This window comes from Notolabrus celidotus, chromosome 19, assembly GCF_009762535.1.
Source record: "Notolabrus celidotus isolate fNotCel1 chromosome 19, fNotCel1.pri, whole genome shotgun sequence".
Classification (NCBI taxonomy): domain Eukaryota; kingdom Metazoa; phylum Chordata; class Actinopteri; order Labriformes; family Labridae; genus Notolabrus; species Notolabrus celidotus.
In genome coordinates, this window is record NC_048290.1 from 17,226,520 (window position 1) to 17,244,941 (window position 18,422).

At 39.8% G+C, this 18,422-nt stretch overlaps 2 protein-coding genes across 2 annotated transcripts; one reads left to right on the forward strand and one right to left on the reverse strand.

The window, feature by feature from the left end:
- Nucleotides 1-1,941: 1,941 nt before the first annotated feature.
- On the reverse strand, nt 1,942-5,066 carry LOC117830938 (sperm-associated antigen 16 protein). The gene is made up of 3 exons (XM_034709302.1): nt 4,064-5,066; nt 2,843-2,947; nt 1,942-2,764 (listed from the first exon to the last, which is right to left on the reverse strand). The coding sequence occupies exons 1-3, from the start codon at nt 5,003-5,005 to the stop codon at nt 2,117-2,119; spliced, it is 1,695 nt and encodes a 564-aa protein (XP_034565193.1). The 5' UTR covers nt 5,006-5,066; the 3' UTR covers nt 1,942-2,116.
- Nucleotides 5,067-6,019: 953 nt separating this feature from the next.
- Nucleotides 6,020-18,055, forward strand: wdr91 (WD repeat domain 91). The gene is made up of 18 exons (XM_034709301.1): nt 6,020-6,150; nt 7,321-7,457; nt 7,697-7,876; nt 7,954-8,161; nt 8,285-8,367; nt 9,017-9,126; nt 12,417-12,588; nt 13,075-13,272; nt 13,562-13,746; nt 13,835-13,889; nt 13,970-14,065; nt 15,077-15,171; nt 15,319-15,472; nt 15,626-15,734; nt 15,879-15,991; nt 16,076-16,183; nt 17,130-17,219; nt 17,726-18,055. Exons 2-18 carry the CDS (start codon nt 7,335-7,337, stop codon nt 17,888-17,890), a joined length of 2,244 nt encoding a protein of 747 aa, XP_034565192.1. The 5' UTR covers nt 6,020-6,150; nt 7,321-7,334; the 3' UTR covers nt 17,891-18,055.
- The last annotated feature ends 367 nt before the right edge of the window (nt 18,056-18,422 follow it).

Genomic DNA, 18,422 nt, shown 5'->3' on the forward strand with positions numbered 1-18,422 from the left:
AGGGTTAGGATTTGGGTTAGGGTTTTGATTAGGGTTAGGGTTGGGATTAGAGTTAGGGTTAGGGTTGTGATTAGGGTTAGGTTTAGGGTTAGGATTTGGGTTAGGGTTAGGTTTAGGGTTAGGGTTGGGATTAGAGTTAGGGTTAGGGTTAGGATATGATTAGGATTTGGGTTAGGGTTTTGATTAGGGTTGGGGTCGTGGTTAGGGTTAGGATTAGGGTTAGGGTTAGGGTTGGGATTAGAGTTAGGGTTAGGGTTAGGATTAGGGTAAGGGTTAGGATTAGAGTTAGGGTTAGGGTTGGGATTAGGGTTAGGATTTGGGTTAGGGTTGTGATAAGGGTTAGGGTTGTGATTAGGGTTAGGGTTAGGGTTAAGATTAGGGTTAGGGTTATGATTAGGGTTAGGGTTAGAACCAGAACTAAACTTAGAACCGAATCAAATTCAAGCAAACCCAACCAGAACAGAACAGCATGGCCGCCATGCTGACCAATCAAAACAAAGTTCTGCTGTGAGCAGAGCTGGGGCTGAACACTGTGAGAGCTAAGCAGCGAAATGAAAAACTGGGAGCCGGCTCTTCTGATTCACTATAAAGCATCGGCTCTCAGAGCCGCAGCTTTTGATCATGACACATCACTAATGTGCTTAATCTGTGTTACAATTATGAGGGGTCCTTGGCTCCAAAAAGTTTGAGAACCCCTGCTCTAGCTAGTAGGAGTGCAAACTCCCGATAGTGAAAACAAACGGAACAAAAAGAGCGACACAGGTGCACAGAAACTCCTCGTTGTAAACATCACTGATCAAAATAGACATCGCCATGCAGGAAGACAATTTAAATTTTTATAATCTCTGAGAGATCTTCAAATACAGAGTGCGTCTTTACACCGGTGCGATTTTTTTCAGAGTTTACGGTAACTCAAATAGAAAAACGTGACATTTGCTTTGTTTTATATCGACCACTTAGCAGGATGAATATCATGATTAAGCAGGTATATTTTGAGTTTGAGTTGAGTTGAGAAACATTGCGGCCATTTTTGTCATTCAGTTCTATTTAGGTCATTAATGCACTGATCCTCTGATCATTATTATTATTTAATTGTTTCAGTAAGGCAGCTTCCTGATTCCTTTGCTGGCTCTTTTGTTTTTTTCTTAGCTCATTTTATATTTTTTGAGAAAAGAGAAAGCTGAGATGAGAGTTGCCCATCATTGTTACTTGGTTGCACTAATAAAGTGAAGTGCTGTACAGCTGTGGTTGCATTATTCTATTATCAATTTGCCATCATTTTTAAGCATGTAAGAGATGATTTCATTGATAGCCATAGACTACATGTCTTTCAATGTAGACTTCCACTGAGAGGAACATATTACACTATTTAGGAACTAAATCAGTAACTAAATTTAGTCATACCAGCTTGATCATCAATGAAAATGTCCTGGAAATGTCCTGGAAAATGATCTCTGGAAAAGAGTGGGAACCCTGATAAGAGTGAAGCTAACAAGCTGTCTATATCAGTGTATCGTCTGTAAAGAAATGAGGCTTTCAAATGTTTTAAAAAGTGTATAAAAATCAACGCAGAGGTCAGGATATTCTGGTTTTAAGTTGCCAGAATGAGAAAAAAACACAGATATTTTAAAATATTTTCATGTTTTATTAACTTCCCAGCTATACGGCACATACTGACAAATTTGGGGCGTAGCGTGACTCCTTAAATGGGTGTTGAAACCTTCGACTGCTTAAAACATCAGACTTTGTGAGTCGTGTTTCAGCAAACTAAACAGGAAGCTACTTTTTTGAGATATTTGCATTTTAAAAAATCTCCAAAAAGCTCAAACGTGACAAAAACGGCAAAGTGGTGAAGTTCAGGAAGCTCCAGCCTTTCACTCAAAAGAGGCCACGCCCAAATTCATGCATGTCATCATGAATAGAGGAAACAGAGAGCCAAGAACTGTTTTTGTAGCACGCTGTGATGTCATGTTTAATTCTGCTGTGAGGTCAGACTCTTACATCTAACATGGAGCTCTATGAGGATTGACTCACTTTTGAGGGAAGCCCCTAGTGGCCACCTGAGGAAGTGCAGTTCTTTGGTGCTTACACTGTAAGCTGCATTTTCTTTCCTTGGTCATGACCAGACGTTAATCAGCCCGTCACTCCCCGCTGATATCACAGTCTCCCCCTTGTGGTCGAATGTCACACTCTGCACGCCATCACAGTGACCCGACAGGCTGCTCACTGCGAGGGAATCCACCTCCACCAGTCTTACCATGCTGTCGCTGCACGCAACAGCAAGTGTCCTCCCTGACGGGCTGAACGCTACCTGGTTGGCGGCCTGTGGTCCAATATCAACCGCTGCTGTAGCTGCTGACGCCTTCCTGATGTCCCACAGGTTGATAACGCCATGAGAGTCACAGGAAGCTGTGATGTTCCCCGCCAGGCTGAAGGCTGCATGGTTACAGGGGTTCTGGTGACCCTGAAAGGTAGAGGTGCAGACTCCCAGCCTGGCGTCCCACATGGCGAGGGTTTTATCGGCGGAGCAGGTGAGGATGAGGTCAGAGAAGGGCAGGAAGCAGACGCTGTTCACAGAGGCGGTGTGGCGGCGCAGTGTGAGATGGTTGATCTCTCTGTTCAGGTCCCACAGCTTGGTAGTTTTGTCAGCAGAGCAGGATGCCAGGAAGTGACCGCAGGAGTGGAAGGAGCAGGACCAGGTGGGCTGAGTGTGACCGGAGAGCGTCATCACGCAGCAGCCACGAGAGAAATCCCAGAGACGCACCTGAAGGACAAACGGGCTGAGAGTCAGGAAGTGAAACAATTTAAATTTAGAGAATGTGAAGAGTAACGACTCACTCACCGTCGTGTCTCCGCTCGTCGTCGCCAGTTTGGCTCCATCAGGGTGAAAACTGCAGCCAGACAGCCAATCAGAGTGACCCTCACCTGTCAGCACCATCTGACCAACCTGGCAACACAAACATCATCCTTTAATTTCTCTGTTATCAGCTCACAGCTCAAAGCCAGCGTCCCTGATGGTATAGGGATCATAAGAGTCCATGGCATGGGTTGCTTCCACGTCTGTGAAGACTCCATTAATGCTGAACAATATATACAGGTTTAGGACCAACATATGCTGACATCCAGACAATGACGTCTTCATGAAGACCTTACATATTTCAGCAAAACCACATTCTGCACATATCACAACAGCATGGCTCTGTAGTAGAAGAGTCCACGTGCTGATATGACCAAGAAGAGACTCTGAACTGTTGAACAGCTGAAATCCTCTATCAGGCGAGAATGTGACAACATGTCACTTTAAAGTCTAGAATCTGGTCTCCTGAATGTTGTTGAAAGAAGAGCTTAACACATGGATGGATTAAAAAACAACAACATTGAATTAAATTAAATAAATTATTATTATTAATAATAATAATAATAATAATACAAAATAAAAAAATGATAAATAATAACAAAAAAAATGAATAAATAAAATAAGAATTAGATTAAATTCAATTACTTAATTAAATACTACAGTAGATAATACAAAAAATAACAAACAATAAAAAATATATAATAATAATAGTGATTATTATTATTATTCTAATAATAATAAATATATAATTTTAAAAAATCTGAATTTAAAAGAATGTCCAGTGTGTTGTTGAAAGAAGAGCTGAACACCATGGATGGATTAAAATAATAATAATATACTAGATTAAATCTTATTTATTATTATTAATAATAATAATAATAATAGCAATAATAATAACACAAATAAATACATAAAATAATAATTTGATTTAACTAAATTAAATTACTTAATTAAATAATAAAATAAATATTATAATAATAATCACAAAAAAATATTTAAAAAAAATCAGAATTAAAAAAGAAAAATGATGCCTTAAAAATATATCCTATATGTGAATTAATTTAAAAGAAGAAAAGTCCAGGTTGGTAAATATGACCCAGGAGACTCTGAACTGTTGAACAGCTGTAATCCTCTATGGTCTCCTGAGTGTTGTTGAAAGAAGAGCTGAACACACTAGATGGATTGAAAAACAAACCCATCTCGTACCTTCTCCCCATCCACTGGCAGCGCCCACAGCCTCCAGCTTCGATCATCACTGGCGGAGGCAAGGATCATCTTTCGTGGATGCAGGTGGATGCAGCTGATGGGGAGCTGGTGAGCTCTGATGGAGCAGGACAAGCTGAAGGAACTTTTATAGTCTCCATCAGAGCTCACCTGAGCCAGGCGAGGGTCAGGGAACTCTGCTCTCCTTGGAAGTCTTAAGGTTGATCTTGCAGGTGAGCTACTCCTGAGGCCTCTCTCTTTCTTGATTTCAGAGTCCTCCTGGTTTTTCACTCGCTCCTTCTCTAAACTGAGGAGCATTTTCTGCGACAGAGCGCCCTGATATTTGTCGTCCAACTGTTTGAGCGCTGGCTCAAAAGACTGCAGGTGTTTCCTCAGCCTCTTGTGGTCCTCCATCAGCCGGTCCTTCTCCTCTAGAGCTCGTCTGTACTGTATCCGGTGGAAGTTCCTTTCAATCTGCATCCTCACCAGGCTCTCCCCGGCCTTCAGGACCTCCTCCCTGAGCTGGTAGGTCTCCCTGCAGACCTCCTCCAGCTCACTTTGGAGGAGCTGCTGGTGTGTGAGAGCGTCAGGGATGAAGCAGACACCAGTAGAGGTCATCTTCAGAGACTCGGTCTGGAGCTTCTGAGCCGAGCCATACCACTCCGCCTCAAAGCTGCTCAGAGTACGGCTCATCCCCAGACCCCGGAGGAAGTTCCTCAGGAAGTCGTCCACTGCCTCTGGGATTTTGGGAATAGTTTGTTGTTGTTGTTTTGGAGGATCGTGTTTCCTCCTTGAAGCAGTGGAGGAGGCGGCCTCCCTCATCGCCTCCTCAAAGTTCTCCTCCACCTCCTCACTCCTCTCCTCCTCCTCCTCCTCCTCCTTTGAGAAAACCTCCGTCTTCACCTCCTCCACTCGCTCCACTCTTTCTGTCCTCTTGGCTGACATTTTGACTCCTCTGCCTCTCAGAGTTTTGTTTACATGTTACCATGGTAGCTGTGTGCAGAGCAGCTGAGTGTTGTTGTACCCTGTTACCATAGTCACTCTGTGACATAGCTACTTTTGTTAATGTCTGAACTGATACCAGTGTTTTTAAAGATATATTTTATTGTGAAAAGGTGTTAAATATTTTGAAAATATAAGATATGAAGTATTAGATATTTACAGGCTGAATTCTTTCTGTAATTAAATGTAAACATTTTTAGTGATTTTTTGTTATTATGCAGCATTTTTTCTGTTATTGTTGTTCTGTTTTGGTCATGTGTTTAACGTGTTTTTGATAGTTAGCATGTTAGCTAGTCAGTAAGTTAGTTAGCTAGTCAGTTAGTTAGTTAGTTAGTTAGTTAGTTAGTTAGTTTTTTTATTAGTTTAATTATAAAGCCAGAATATTGTCAAAAGGATAAGTATGTGAGATTGAAAATGGTCAGTAGGTTTGCATGTTAAGTTACAAATGGTTATAATAATAATAATAATAATAATAATAATAATAATAATAATAATAATAATAATAATAATAATAATGAATAAATAAATAAATAGATAAATAAGTAAATAATTAAAAACAATTAAATTGAATCAAACTAAATTAAATTAAGTTAAATAAAATAAAATAAAATTGAATTAAATTAAATTGAATAACTAAATAAAATAAAACAAATATGAATAATATTAATAATAATAAAAATATTCATATTCATATTAATAATGAAGTAAAACGACTAATAGTAATAAAAACAAGTATTATTATTATTATTATTAGTAGTAGTAGTAGTATTAGTATTATAAAAAAATAACAAAAAATAACAAAAACAATCAGATTAAAAAAACGTTACACCTCAAAAAATATTTTCATTTTTATGGACATTATCCTATTCCGTGGTAAATTTTAAAAAATGTGTGATTAATTCTGAAAGAGTTTAAGCAGGAAGAGAGAGAAAGAAAAAATAAGAGGCGACCGGTGACTCTCGGCCGCTAGAGGGCGCTCCTGCTTCCACTCCCTGCTGGTCTCAACCATGGTCTCAACGTCATATGAAGTCGTCACATGACTGTCAGGAGGAAACACAACAGGAAGAGAGTTTGAGCTTTTTGTTGTTGTGAGTATTTAACTATTTATTAAATTAAGAACTTAACAGAGAGTCAGTTTTGAGCTCGAGCTTGAATCTTAACGACTTTTCACACGTGCACGGTTTAGCGGCTGCATTTTTGTTCTGCATGGAAAAACAAAACTCCACTGAGAGTTCACTCAATTTAAGATAACATTGGTTATCAGCAGAGGTAGGTGATATTAAAGCAAAAATGTAAGGTGTGGTTTACATAAAGAGGATCGTATTGTTAATTCGGCTTATAATTTGTTTGACTTTCTCAGCAGAGTTTTTAATGTTTTCATAAAATATAACACAAACTCGAGTCGTCTGGTAGGATGGTACACATGCTAACAACTCATCTGAGCTTAAACGACACATTCATTTCAAGACAGTTGTGTTGAATTTAATGTATTAAGCATCAATGATGTTATAAATATCTAGTTTTCAGTGTGAGGCACTTTTTATAGGATTACTACTTTAACTTTGCATTTTTATAATTTTGACGGATTTTTGAATGGAGTTCGGTTTGTGGTGTTGACACCGTTAGATTCACGAAAGGACAGCATGTTCTCAGCTGTTTCACTCTCTAACACTTTAACTCACTTCAATCAACAGATGCAGCTGTGTAGGGCTGTTCGTAGAGCTTCAGTTGAATTTAAAGCTCAATATAAGTGATGTGGAGATGCTTGAGTGATGACTGTTTAGTATTTGTGATATTTAAAAAGTAATTTTGATGCACAGTGCTGATATAATCATCTACAGTCAGATTAAATCACCCTATCCCTCATGGAATAGAGATGATCATGCATTAGATGTCTTTAATATATATTTTTGACATTTTTTAATACTGCAACAAACAAGACAACACCAAAAACACTACCAAACCAAGCAGGAGGAAAATGTATAAAATAAAAAAAAATCAAAGAATCTTAAATTTAATCCAGATTAAATGTTTGTTTTCTGCATAAGAGATCTATTCGGTTTAATCCAGAGAAACCAAAAGCTTGTGCAAGATCTTGCAAAAGCTCCTCAGGATTAACTGTTCTGTTTTATTTCCTGCATGTTTTCCCTCCTGATAGATCTCCCTTATTGTTTAGCATACAGTAAAAACATTCATCACAACATCTCAGGTGTTTGATCATCAGAAAAGTGTAAATGCATGATTGTATCACCCTGCAGGGACAGAGGTCACCATGGGGTCTGCAGTGGAGAGGACAGACGAGCATGTGAGAGAGTACCTGATCTACAGGGGGTTCACGGGCACGCTGAAGAACCTGGACGGGGAGATCAAGGCGGACAAGGAGAAAGGCTTCAGGGTACGAGTGAAGGAAAGAAGGAGGGATAACATTTCATAGACAGAGTTTAACTTATGTCTGCTTTTTCTTCAGTTTTTACAGGAATTGTTTTTTATAGTCGGTTAATTTTGGTTTGTCTTCACGGAGGAATCCTGCTCTGCATGAACTCGTATCTTAGTTTAGAGAGTTTGTCTTATTCATTTAAAAATACATCACATTAAACATCTTATTCTATCCTATTCTCGTCTTCTTCTCTGCAGGTGGATAAGATCATCGATCAGCTGCAGCAGTTCATGCAAAACTTTGACCTCTTCGGTCTGAAGGAGTACTGGCTCTACCTGGACAGACGTCTGTTCTGCAGACTGGAGGACGTTTACAGATCAACCGTCAACAAGCTGAGGACCAGCCTGTACAGATACTACGTCATCAACACCATCCAGGTAACTCCTGGAGGAACCTCAACGCTTCAAACTGAACGAGAACGGCTTTTAAAGGACGCTCTCTTTCCTCTCTGCAGAAAGGAAACCTGGAGAAGACTCAGGAGTTCTTCCAGAAGCAGGCGCTGGAGCTGCAGGGTCAGGCAGAGTGGCGTGATTGGTTCATCCTGCCGTTCATCCCTGCCCCCGAGCAGAACCCTGCGTTCTCTCCGTACTTCTCCCGACAGTGGGCCGACACCTTCCTGGTCTCACTTCACAACTTTCTGTCTGTCCTCTTCCAGTGTATGCATATCCTTCTGAGTCAGTGTCAAGTGCTGCATGAGGTTTAATCCTCATCAAGTCTGTCTTTAGAGAGAGCATCAGTGTGCATGTGTTCAGATCTGCAGGTTTCCACTCCTTAACTGTCTCCACCTCAGCCCGTCCTGCTGAGTTTTGACGCCGAGGTTCAGAGGACGACCAGCCTGACGGAGGAGAATGAGCAGCTCCGCCAGCTGGTGAGAATGAACTCCTTTCATCATACACTTTCATCAAAGTATTAAAGATGGACGATAAATCAGGATGATTAATGCATTTAGAAATAATCTGCAACAGCTGACGTCTGTGCTCACAAGGCTGATTTAAAATAAGAAAATATGGAACAGATAATGTCTGCAGATGCAGCATGAAAAAAAATCTAGATCATAACTAAATCAAAAACATGTTACTTGCTAAAATAACCTGTCTAAGGGACTGCAGATGTAAATTAGCTTTAAGCTAACTCTGGTACAATGCATCAGATGGTGACATTTATGTTAAATATTGTACATGGTCCCTTTACAAATAAATTGAATAAATAAAATAAATCTATTAGATTGTAAGGTGCAGACTCAAAGGATGTTATTATTATTAAAATAGTTGTATTTTATCAAATGCAAAAACCAAAAACATGATATCAGCTGACCTCCTCTCTGATTATCGGCTCTGATATCAATCAGAGGAAGAGAGTAGATCCTGCAGTCTGCTTCCTCCAGATGGTCGGTGAACGCCCAAAGTTTGTCGGCTTCTTTCTAAATTTGGTCCTGATATTTTACACAATATATTTTTGCAGTATGAGATCAAACTTTATACCTGACCCGTCTCGTCTCCTCTCGTCTTCTCCTCCAGCTCTTCGCCCTGCAGACAGAGAACCGGGACCAGAGAGATGGAGACGAGGTGGTCCACCACAAGCTGCCGGCCTACGTCCAGAACATGGACCGCCTGGGAGACACTGAGCTGTGAGACACTAAGATCACCACACTGTGTTTACTGACTGCGACTAAGCTGGCTGCCACTCTGACACAGACTCACTCAGACCAGTTTTTAAAGCTTTAACTGAACTTATTGATCGGTTTGTTGTAACAACGTTTGAATATCAGCTGTTTAAACTTTATGAAGCTCTTAAAACAGTGAGATGTGTTGGTGCAGATGGCAGCCATCTTTAAAATCCTCTCCATGATCCGTCTTGACTTCCTGCTTTCTCTCTCTGTTTTATTTTCCTCCTGATGAGTCTCTTTTATTTCTGATCCTTAAAAACAACCTCACTACTATGTTTGATATGATGTCTTAGAAGTCAGACGTGAACCCTTTGTGTGCTGAATGACGGATACTGAAGATCTAACGTAGATTAAGATACAAACTCAGCCTCAGTTTCCAGGATTGTAAAGCTGATGGTCGATGTTTTTAAGGTGTGATTTCTTTTTTGCATCATTTTTAGAGATAGAGAAAAGTCGACATGTTTGCATCCAAAGAAACTCATTTATCCTCTTCTTAAAGTCTTTTTAATAATAATTTTGAAGCACTTTTGCGTTCACTCGAGAAACAAGAAACATCTTCCTTTTTCTGAGTTTATAAGATATTTATCGATTCATTATTTCAGACTAAATCATATGCAGTATGTAGGCAACCTGAGTGCATTTCAGATGCATCCTCTTACATCGATAAAGCACAAACTCAGCAGGGTCCTCCAGATCAGAATCTAAATGCTCCTGCAGAGTCAGCAAGCTCATAACAACACCATCTATGTTTCTTATGATGCACTTTATTGTCTCTTTAATTGCTGCACATGCTCAATATTATAAAAAAAACAAAATAAGAACAACAATCTGCAAACACAATGCACAAGATCTGCACAAAGCTGCAGGAAGAGACCAGGAAGATAAGAACGTCATGACGCTAAGAAACATTATTTGAAACTTTGATTGAGGTTTGCAGAGAGGAGGTTTTAAACCAGCTCAGTTTGCACGCAGAGTCTACATCGTCTGTCTAAAGCACTTCACTCTAAGCTTGTACTCCAAGTGGAGACATAAACATCTCAAACCAAAATCAAACTCAACATTCGAGTATCTTCTGAACTCAGAAAAACAGCAGATCTCTTTTTCTCAAGTGAAGCTTTGAAGCACTCGTAGCAGCAGATTATTATTCTGTGTTTATTTAACTAAAATATCTATTTAAGTATTTTAATAACTTATTGTAAACGTTTCAGTATTTATGGTTTATTACATTGTGTGCTGTGATGCGGTTGCTGTTGCCAAATAAACAATTCACCTCATGAATTGTTGTTTTTTTGTCCGTACGATCAATTACTCAAACTCACACACTCAGGGAGTCACACACTGACTGATAAAGTTAGTCTAAAATCAGCAGAGTAATACAGTTTAATATATTTGAGCATGATGACGAGTCCAGCATAGAAAAACATGCAGAGTTTGGAGTCAGTCTCAGTCCCAAATCAGGCTCTGGTCATGAGTCTGATCATGTGAAGAAACGGCAGGTTTTCATCTGAATACAGAGCCAACATCAAAGGTGCTGAAAAGCCTGTTGCTACCCGAGCTATGGGCCCCCTCGAACAACACAGATATTTTTAAGATTGTTCAGAAATTAAAGAAGTTTCTCTGCAAACTTTAACCCGAAATACGTCAAATTTCCCCGCAGGTAACTGATGGAAAAAGCCAATCTTGAATTGAACTAAAAGTTTGCACTCAAGGTAAATCATGCTTACACTGATCTCCAGAGATCTGTTACCCTACATTTATATTTTTAAATTCACTCTAATAACAAAGCCACTGCAGCATTTATTGCATAATTTTCCTTTTTGCTTCTAAACTGGTGGGTCGGGAACCAAAGTGGGTGGCAGAGCCATTTTCAGTGGGTCTGGGATGTAAGCCTGCAAAAAAGGTTGTTAGCCTTATCTTTTTTTTAACAACATCATTAAATCTAAGTTAAATGAGAAGATTTTGTATCCAAGTTAAATCTACAACAAGTCACTGAGGTAAGTGACACCTGTTACCTGTCTGTCCACATCTATGACGAACCATCCCCCAAATGTTATACCTAAGACCCTTTCAAAGCTACTCCTGACACCTCACCATTACTGTTCCTGCCGTAACTTGTTCCCTTTGTGGGAGAGATTTTATTAACAATCTTCGTCTTCGATATTGAGAGCACAGTTGCTGTTGTGTCTTCATCACTCTGACATTAATGGCTTGGCTGTCAGCCGTATCTTATCTTAAAAATGTAAATGAAGAAAAACTCTAGACTTATTCCCAACATCCCACGAGCATTAAAACAGGAACATTTTCAAGCACAAAACAGATCTGAAGGGGAATATTGTTTGCTCTAAACTCAACCTGATGCACCATTTTGCACCATTATTCAATAGTAGACTGTCTTTAAAATGATAACCAGGCTTGCAATCCATCAATGTCAGATGGGATGGTCAACTACATAGGCCTCCAACAACACTGGCCTAATAGCTGTTAATCCTAACAGCTTGTCCAGTTATTCTCAAACAAACCCCAAATTATGAAAGCTGCCAAGTACTACAAGGCCGGTTCTTTGGTATTCTCCTTTGTTACCCTTCAATTGGATCCATCTGCAATCGGCCAGTCTGGAGGTCTGGCACCAAGTAGCACTACTACCGTCTCTCTTGGTTATCATGTTGGCAGTTAGCTTGCAATGCACAGGCAATCACAAATCAACCCAGAAAGCACAAAACAAAATATATATAGAGCTTTGGAGAGACAGTGACCTTCTGTAGTTTGAAGCATGACTCAACACGCTGACTTGTTGTGGGTATAAAGCTTCCTCCTTCTTAAGTTCTTGGATCAAAGGGTGCTTCATTGGATGGTAACCAAATGAGCAAGGCGATTACACACCAGTTAGTGTTTCACCTAAAAGTAGGCAACACTTAAAGATGCAAAAGTACAAAGTCTTCCACATCTACACGAAACATACCTTCAATTTGATGAAATTAAAGTTGACTCAGGAAGTTTAGATTGTATTTTATTCCATGCGTTGTTGTCCATAGTATTCTTCCCTTGTTGTGACGGCTTTCTTCAAGTTTCTTTGGTGCAGTTGCCTCTTTGGATGGTTGCTCCCAACCTTGGGCAACTCCAAAGTTTGACATAGTGTTGATGGATAGGACTTGGACATGTGTTTTCTGCAGCCTGCATCCCATCTTGAATCATTTGTCCTCATTCCATGCTCTGTTCTTTAACTTCCTCTCTCTCTTCCTCCACCTTCTCAGGGACTTGGTGTCGAGCACACGCACCATCAGCACCACCACCACTCCTTCCAGAAACTTCTTCTCCACATTCCTTCCCCAGGCCAAACGCACTCCGGGGAAACCGGCTCCGGTCACCACGGGGTCCTCGCCGAGCCAGGTAGCAGTAGGCAGGAAGGACCCGTCGATCAATCTGGTGAGAGTGAATTTTAGTTTGTGAACTAAGCAGGGGACACATTTGCAGGATCTTTGATTTTACGGTGGTTTGATGTTTGGCGAAGGGGTTTCCCAATGGTTTTGACAAATTGGCGACCATGTTGGCTGTTGTTCCTCTCGTTTCCACTAGGGGTGCTCCAAGAAAACACCAACTTCTTTGTGCAAATACAGAAAAGAACATTTTTACCCAAGTTCAGCTCTTAAAATATCCTGTACCTTGGTATTCAACGTGCCTACAGTGGAGATTTTGAAAGTAGAATAGTTGATATTTGCAAAGCTTGCTGTAAATTGATAACACTCTGAACAATTTCCCATTGGCTGATCCAGTTGGGTATGATTGATCGACTCCACTTTGGCTGCAGATAGCGTGGACTTGCCAAGCTAAAACATGCCACACTAAAGCGTCGGCCATGATTTTGTTAGTCCTAACAGAAATCTAAAACCCTGTGAGTACTGCTTTCTCCAGCCTGCAAAGTCCAAAGAGGTGGTCCAAACCAAGGAGGTGAAGCCTGTGTTGAGCCAGGCACCCATCAGTGAACCAGTGAGCTCCCAGTCCCAACAGTCCACAAACCAGTCAGCAAACCAGCCCACACACGCTAGACACAAGAGGATCCAGGATCATGAGAAGGAGAGGAAGGAGCTCTTCTCCAAACCGCTATTACAGGTACCGAAAAACTGCAGCCTCATCAGATTTTAGTTTTAAGACAGTAGCCCTCTTCTTCTTCTTTTGTTGGGTTTTATGGATCCTAAACAGTTGCATTACCGCCACCTGCTGGTTCAAAATGATCCTTCTTCATGACAAAACCCAGTCACAATGATCCGAGTTGTCGTTTTTCCCTTCCCCTCTTTCTTTTGCACATCCACACTTCTTCCAATTTGTAGCCTGATGCAAAGAAATCATTATCAAAGTGTTGCAAGATCCCTGAAAGTATCTTTCTGCATGCCATCTTCAGGTGCCAGAGAAGAAGGGGGAGGCGGGGGAGGTGGAGCCTGTTGCAGACACCTCCACTGAACCTCCAGAGTCTTCCTCCAGAGGAGGAGGAGGAGCAGAGGGAGGAGGGCTGTCAGCGGAACAGCCTTTCATCAAACTCAGCCAGGAGGAGTATGGAGAGCATCACTCCTCCATCATGCACTGCAGGTCTGACTCTCACTTCCACTCCCACTGCTTCTTCTACATCAAACATCTGCAGATTAAACTCATCCTTTCTTCTTCTTCTGTGTCTCAGGGTCGACAGCTCCGGGCGCCGGGTTGCTAGTTTGGACGTGGATGGAGTCATCAAGGTGGATTCAGATTGTGCAAACGTATCTGCACAGTAATCATAAGAAGCACGTATTAATGCTTTTTATCTACCTGTCACTAGGTTTGGTCCTTCAACCCCATCATGCAGACGAAAGCCACCATCATGTCCAAGTCTCCTCTGCTGTCTCTGGAGTGGGCCACTAAACCGGACAGACTGGTACAAACATGACACACACTGCACATCATGTGAATCCTTATTACTCAAGTGAAAAATACAGAAACAATGGTTTACAAAGTGCTGTGACAAACACCTAGAGAACCCAAACAACGATTTAACCCATCATCACAAGAACCCAACAACATGGACTGAGAACAAAGGGACCAGGAAAGTAGTTGATTAAAGAAAGAAACAATAAGATAAGATAAGATGATACTTAATTGATCCACAGGGGGAAATTTGGTTGTTGCAGCAACACAGACATTGAAGCAAGTAGTAGTACAAGAATAAGGGTTGGAAAAATATGGTACAAAAAAAATAAAATAATAATGAATGAAATAATAAATAAATAGTTAAGTAAGATAAGTAAAATAAATAATTAATGAATAAATCATTAATACAAATGAATAAATAAATATGAATGTAAGTACATGAATGTATTCATTAATGAATAAAAATATGAATTAATACATAAATAATAATACAGTTTAACATTAATAAATAAAAATGAATGAAAAAAAATCAGAAATAAAATATTAATTAATACATAAATAATGATATAATTGAATATAAATAAATAATTAAGAAATGAAAATAAATAAATAAAGGGATATAAGCATTACAAAAGGGAATAAAGCACTTAAAGAGGGGAAAAGCGATAACGTAAAATAAAAGCAATATAGATAAATATAATCAATAATATAGCTTTAAGCAATAAAAAAATAAATTATAGCATTTAAAGATAAAAGTGATGAAAGAAATTATAACAAAATAAATGAAAGCTAAGAAGCTAAAAGACAATAACGGGGGGGTTTAAAAGATTAAAGCACAATGTGCAGATACATTTTTAAGGGTTTAAAGTTGAGTTTTGTGGAGTTAGGAGTGGTTGAAGCTGTGATTGAAGTTTAATTTAGGCTAAGTCTGTAGGACATAAAAGTTAGTGAGAGTGAAGATGACAATAACAAGCTTTTTCATGTGTGTGTGTGTGTGTTTTATTGTCCGTGTGCTCAGTTATTACTTGGCAGTGGAGTCGGCACGGTGCGGCTCTACGATACGGATGCCAAGAAGAATCTGTACGAGATGAACATCGATGAGACTCATCCTCGGTAAACCGCAGCATCTGTCTCTTGAACTGAGTCACTTTGATATCTTTGATGTCTTAAAGTGTCAGGCTCTTAATTTTATAAATGTCGTGTTTAAAGGTTTCAGCTCTAGTCTCTGCTAACAAACCGTCCTCTCTGTGTGTCTGTCAGGATCTTGTCTCTGGCCTGCAGTCCCAGCGGCTCCTCCTTCGTCTGCTCCGCTGCAGCTCTCAGTCGATCCGGGAGCCTGGACTCTGCTCCTCGACTTCCCATCCCAGTGTCGGGACAGCTGCTGCTGTGGGACACCAAGACGGTCAAACAACAGGTACAAAGAAAGACGGTGTCAACTAAGTTTACGTGTTCAGATATTTGTATTATTATATTAAGATTACAACTATAAATCAGTCAGGAACCATGAGAGCTACATGTGTGTGTCCAGTATCTGCAGTGCATTCAGAGTTCTGTCTGTTCCTCTCAGGTCCAGTTCTCTTTAGAACCTGAACCAGTAGCCATCAACTGCACAGCCTTCAACCACAACGGGAACCTGCTGGTGACCGGCGCAGCCGATGGATTCATCAGACTGTTCGGTCAGTGAATGTATAGAGAGTAACAGTTTACATATCATATAATACAGATAATATATTTACATCAAACAGCCTCTTTATAAACTCTGAGTCAGATGTGAAAGTCTGTCTCATTCCGCACTGACTCTGTCCTCGGACTCTCTGCAGACATGCAGCGTTACGAGAGCGCCATGAGCTGGAGAGCTCACGACGGAGAAGTTTACAGCGTGGAGTTCAGCTACGACGAAAACACCGTCTTCAGCATCGGAGAGGACGGGAAGGTTTGTGTTTTTAAGGACTCAGCTTCAGACGGGATGAGAGTTTCAAACGTGATGTTGATGTTTGTGTTTGATTCGTGCGTTCAGTTCATCCAGTGGAACATCCATCGATGCGGGGTGAAGCAGTCAGAGCAGGTTCTACCTCAGGACGCCACGGGGCCCTTCGTCCTGTCAGGTTACAGCGGATACAAACAGGTGAGTCTGGTTCACCTCAAAGCCTCCAGGGTCCAGCTGTTCAGGGATAATCTGATCAGATAGAAGCTGTCAGATGGGGTTAAATATTAAACTAAGTCGTTCAAAAGGAAAAAAGAGATTAAATTTTTTTATTAATTGATATTTTTTTTGATAAAACCTTGTTTGTGATTTCAAAAAATTAGATTAGGGTCTACAAACATCAGGGTTATCCTGATGGATTACAAGAACTAAATGTGATAAAACTTTTAAACTGGTAAATAAAACACATTTTTATAATATAAAAAACTTTTTTAAAAATATTTTCACCTGAAAACTGAACCTGTAAATGATTTTGTCCCTTTAAATTAACTCATTAAAAACCCTTGAATATCAAACAGAATTCAAATTTTCGTAACTATATGTATCTCTCAGTTTGTGGGGTTTTGGCGCCCCCTGTGGACAAAGCATGTAGTACATTGTCCCATTTTGAGTCCTGGAGATTTTAAGAAGTCTGTATCTGGATCAGGTTAAATTAATCCAGTTTATCTTTGGGAAACCGGGACATAAAGTCATGTGGATCGCATGATCTCAAAGTGGACTCCAAAATCTGGATTTTTTTATTTTCAGTTGTGTTTTTGGGCATTCTTGCTTTTATTGATGGGACAACAAGAGAGACACAAGAAAGGTTAGGAGTAGAGAGAGGGGGAAGACGTGCAGCAAAGGGTCGCGGCCAGGGTAACTCAAATCTGGATCAGTCTGATCTAGATCAAACCTTTGATCAACCGACCCCTCAAGCTTTTTATTTATTCACTTTTATAACTTACATATTTATTTCTAAAGCACATCAGATGTCAAAGTTATAACAAGTTTGGCACAATAAGATAAAACCATCAGTTGAATTATGTGTAAATAAAAAGGTGACACAGATAAATGTTAATAAATGTGATGATTCACTTTCCTTGTTCAGGTTCAGGTTCCTCGAGGTCGACTCTTCGCCTTCGACTCTGAAGGACAACATGTCCTCACCTGTTCAAGCTCTGGAGGACTCATATACAGAGTAAATACACCTTCATCTTCATCATCATGTTCACATGTTCCCTGACATCCACATCAGCTGCTGATGACAAACTTTTAACCCTTAAACTTCTTATAAAATCCTCTTTGAATGTATGTATTTTTTTCTTTCCCCCTTTACGTTACAGTTAAGTTCATATACAACCACTGACATTAAATTATATTTATTTTTTATATAATTTATTTGAATAATCTAAACGTTTTTTCTTCCTTCAAAAGAAACAAATGGTTTAATTTTGTCTTTTTACATATTTCTTGAATTAAAATAAAGCTATTTTTGTTTTTTCTTATGGTAGCATCAACAGGAATAATTTCCTTTTAATATGTATATTTTATATTTTTTATTTATTTACTTAGCTTTATTTATTTTGTCTGATCTGTGTGGAACTCCATTTATTTCAGCTGCATTTAAGACATTCTGATGTCAATAAAGTTGTGTTTATTATTTTAACCTGCTGACATGTCCACTTGTCACTCCCCTCTCTCCAGCTGACCAATGGGGAGCCAGCTCTGGAGAGTGTGCTGTCACTGGGCGGGCACAAAGCTCCTGTGGTGACAGTCGATTGGTGCTCTGCCGTGGACTGCGGCACCTGCCTGACCGCCTCCATGGACGGGAAGATCAAACTGAGCACACTCCTTGCACAGAAGTCCTAACTGTGGTGCTAACAGAGGGCGAGAGGTCAAAGGTCATCCAAGCTGATGAGGAAGTTTTCACAGTAACAGTATTCGGTGAATTAAGTATGTCATCTGCATCTCAAACATGTAAAGCTGTTATGAATTCATATTAACATTAAAATTCAACAGAAAGTCAATCTGAAAGCCTGTTTCTGTCTTACAAATTTCATCTGTGCATATTGTCTGAGCAGCAGTTTGGCTTCACTTTCTGCAACAGGAGATGGAGGGGCATCCATATGTACATGCATTCAGTGTTCTGAGGAATCAAACTGCCTAATGAAGACACTACCTCTCTGCTGTGATGTTAAATAACAGTATTCAAACCACCTGGCTGACAATGTGTGATGCATATCGTGAAGAGTCCCAGTGATGTTCGCTCAATTCAAATTCAAATTCAAAATACTTTATTTATCCCCAATTAAAGGGCCAGAGAGCCATGGTATAAAAGGTAGGTCAGTAACTTCACAGCAGCAATATGTACATTCTCAGATTATCACATTCACACATACAT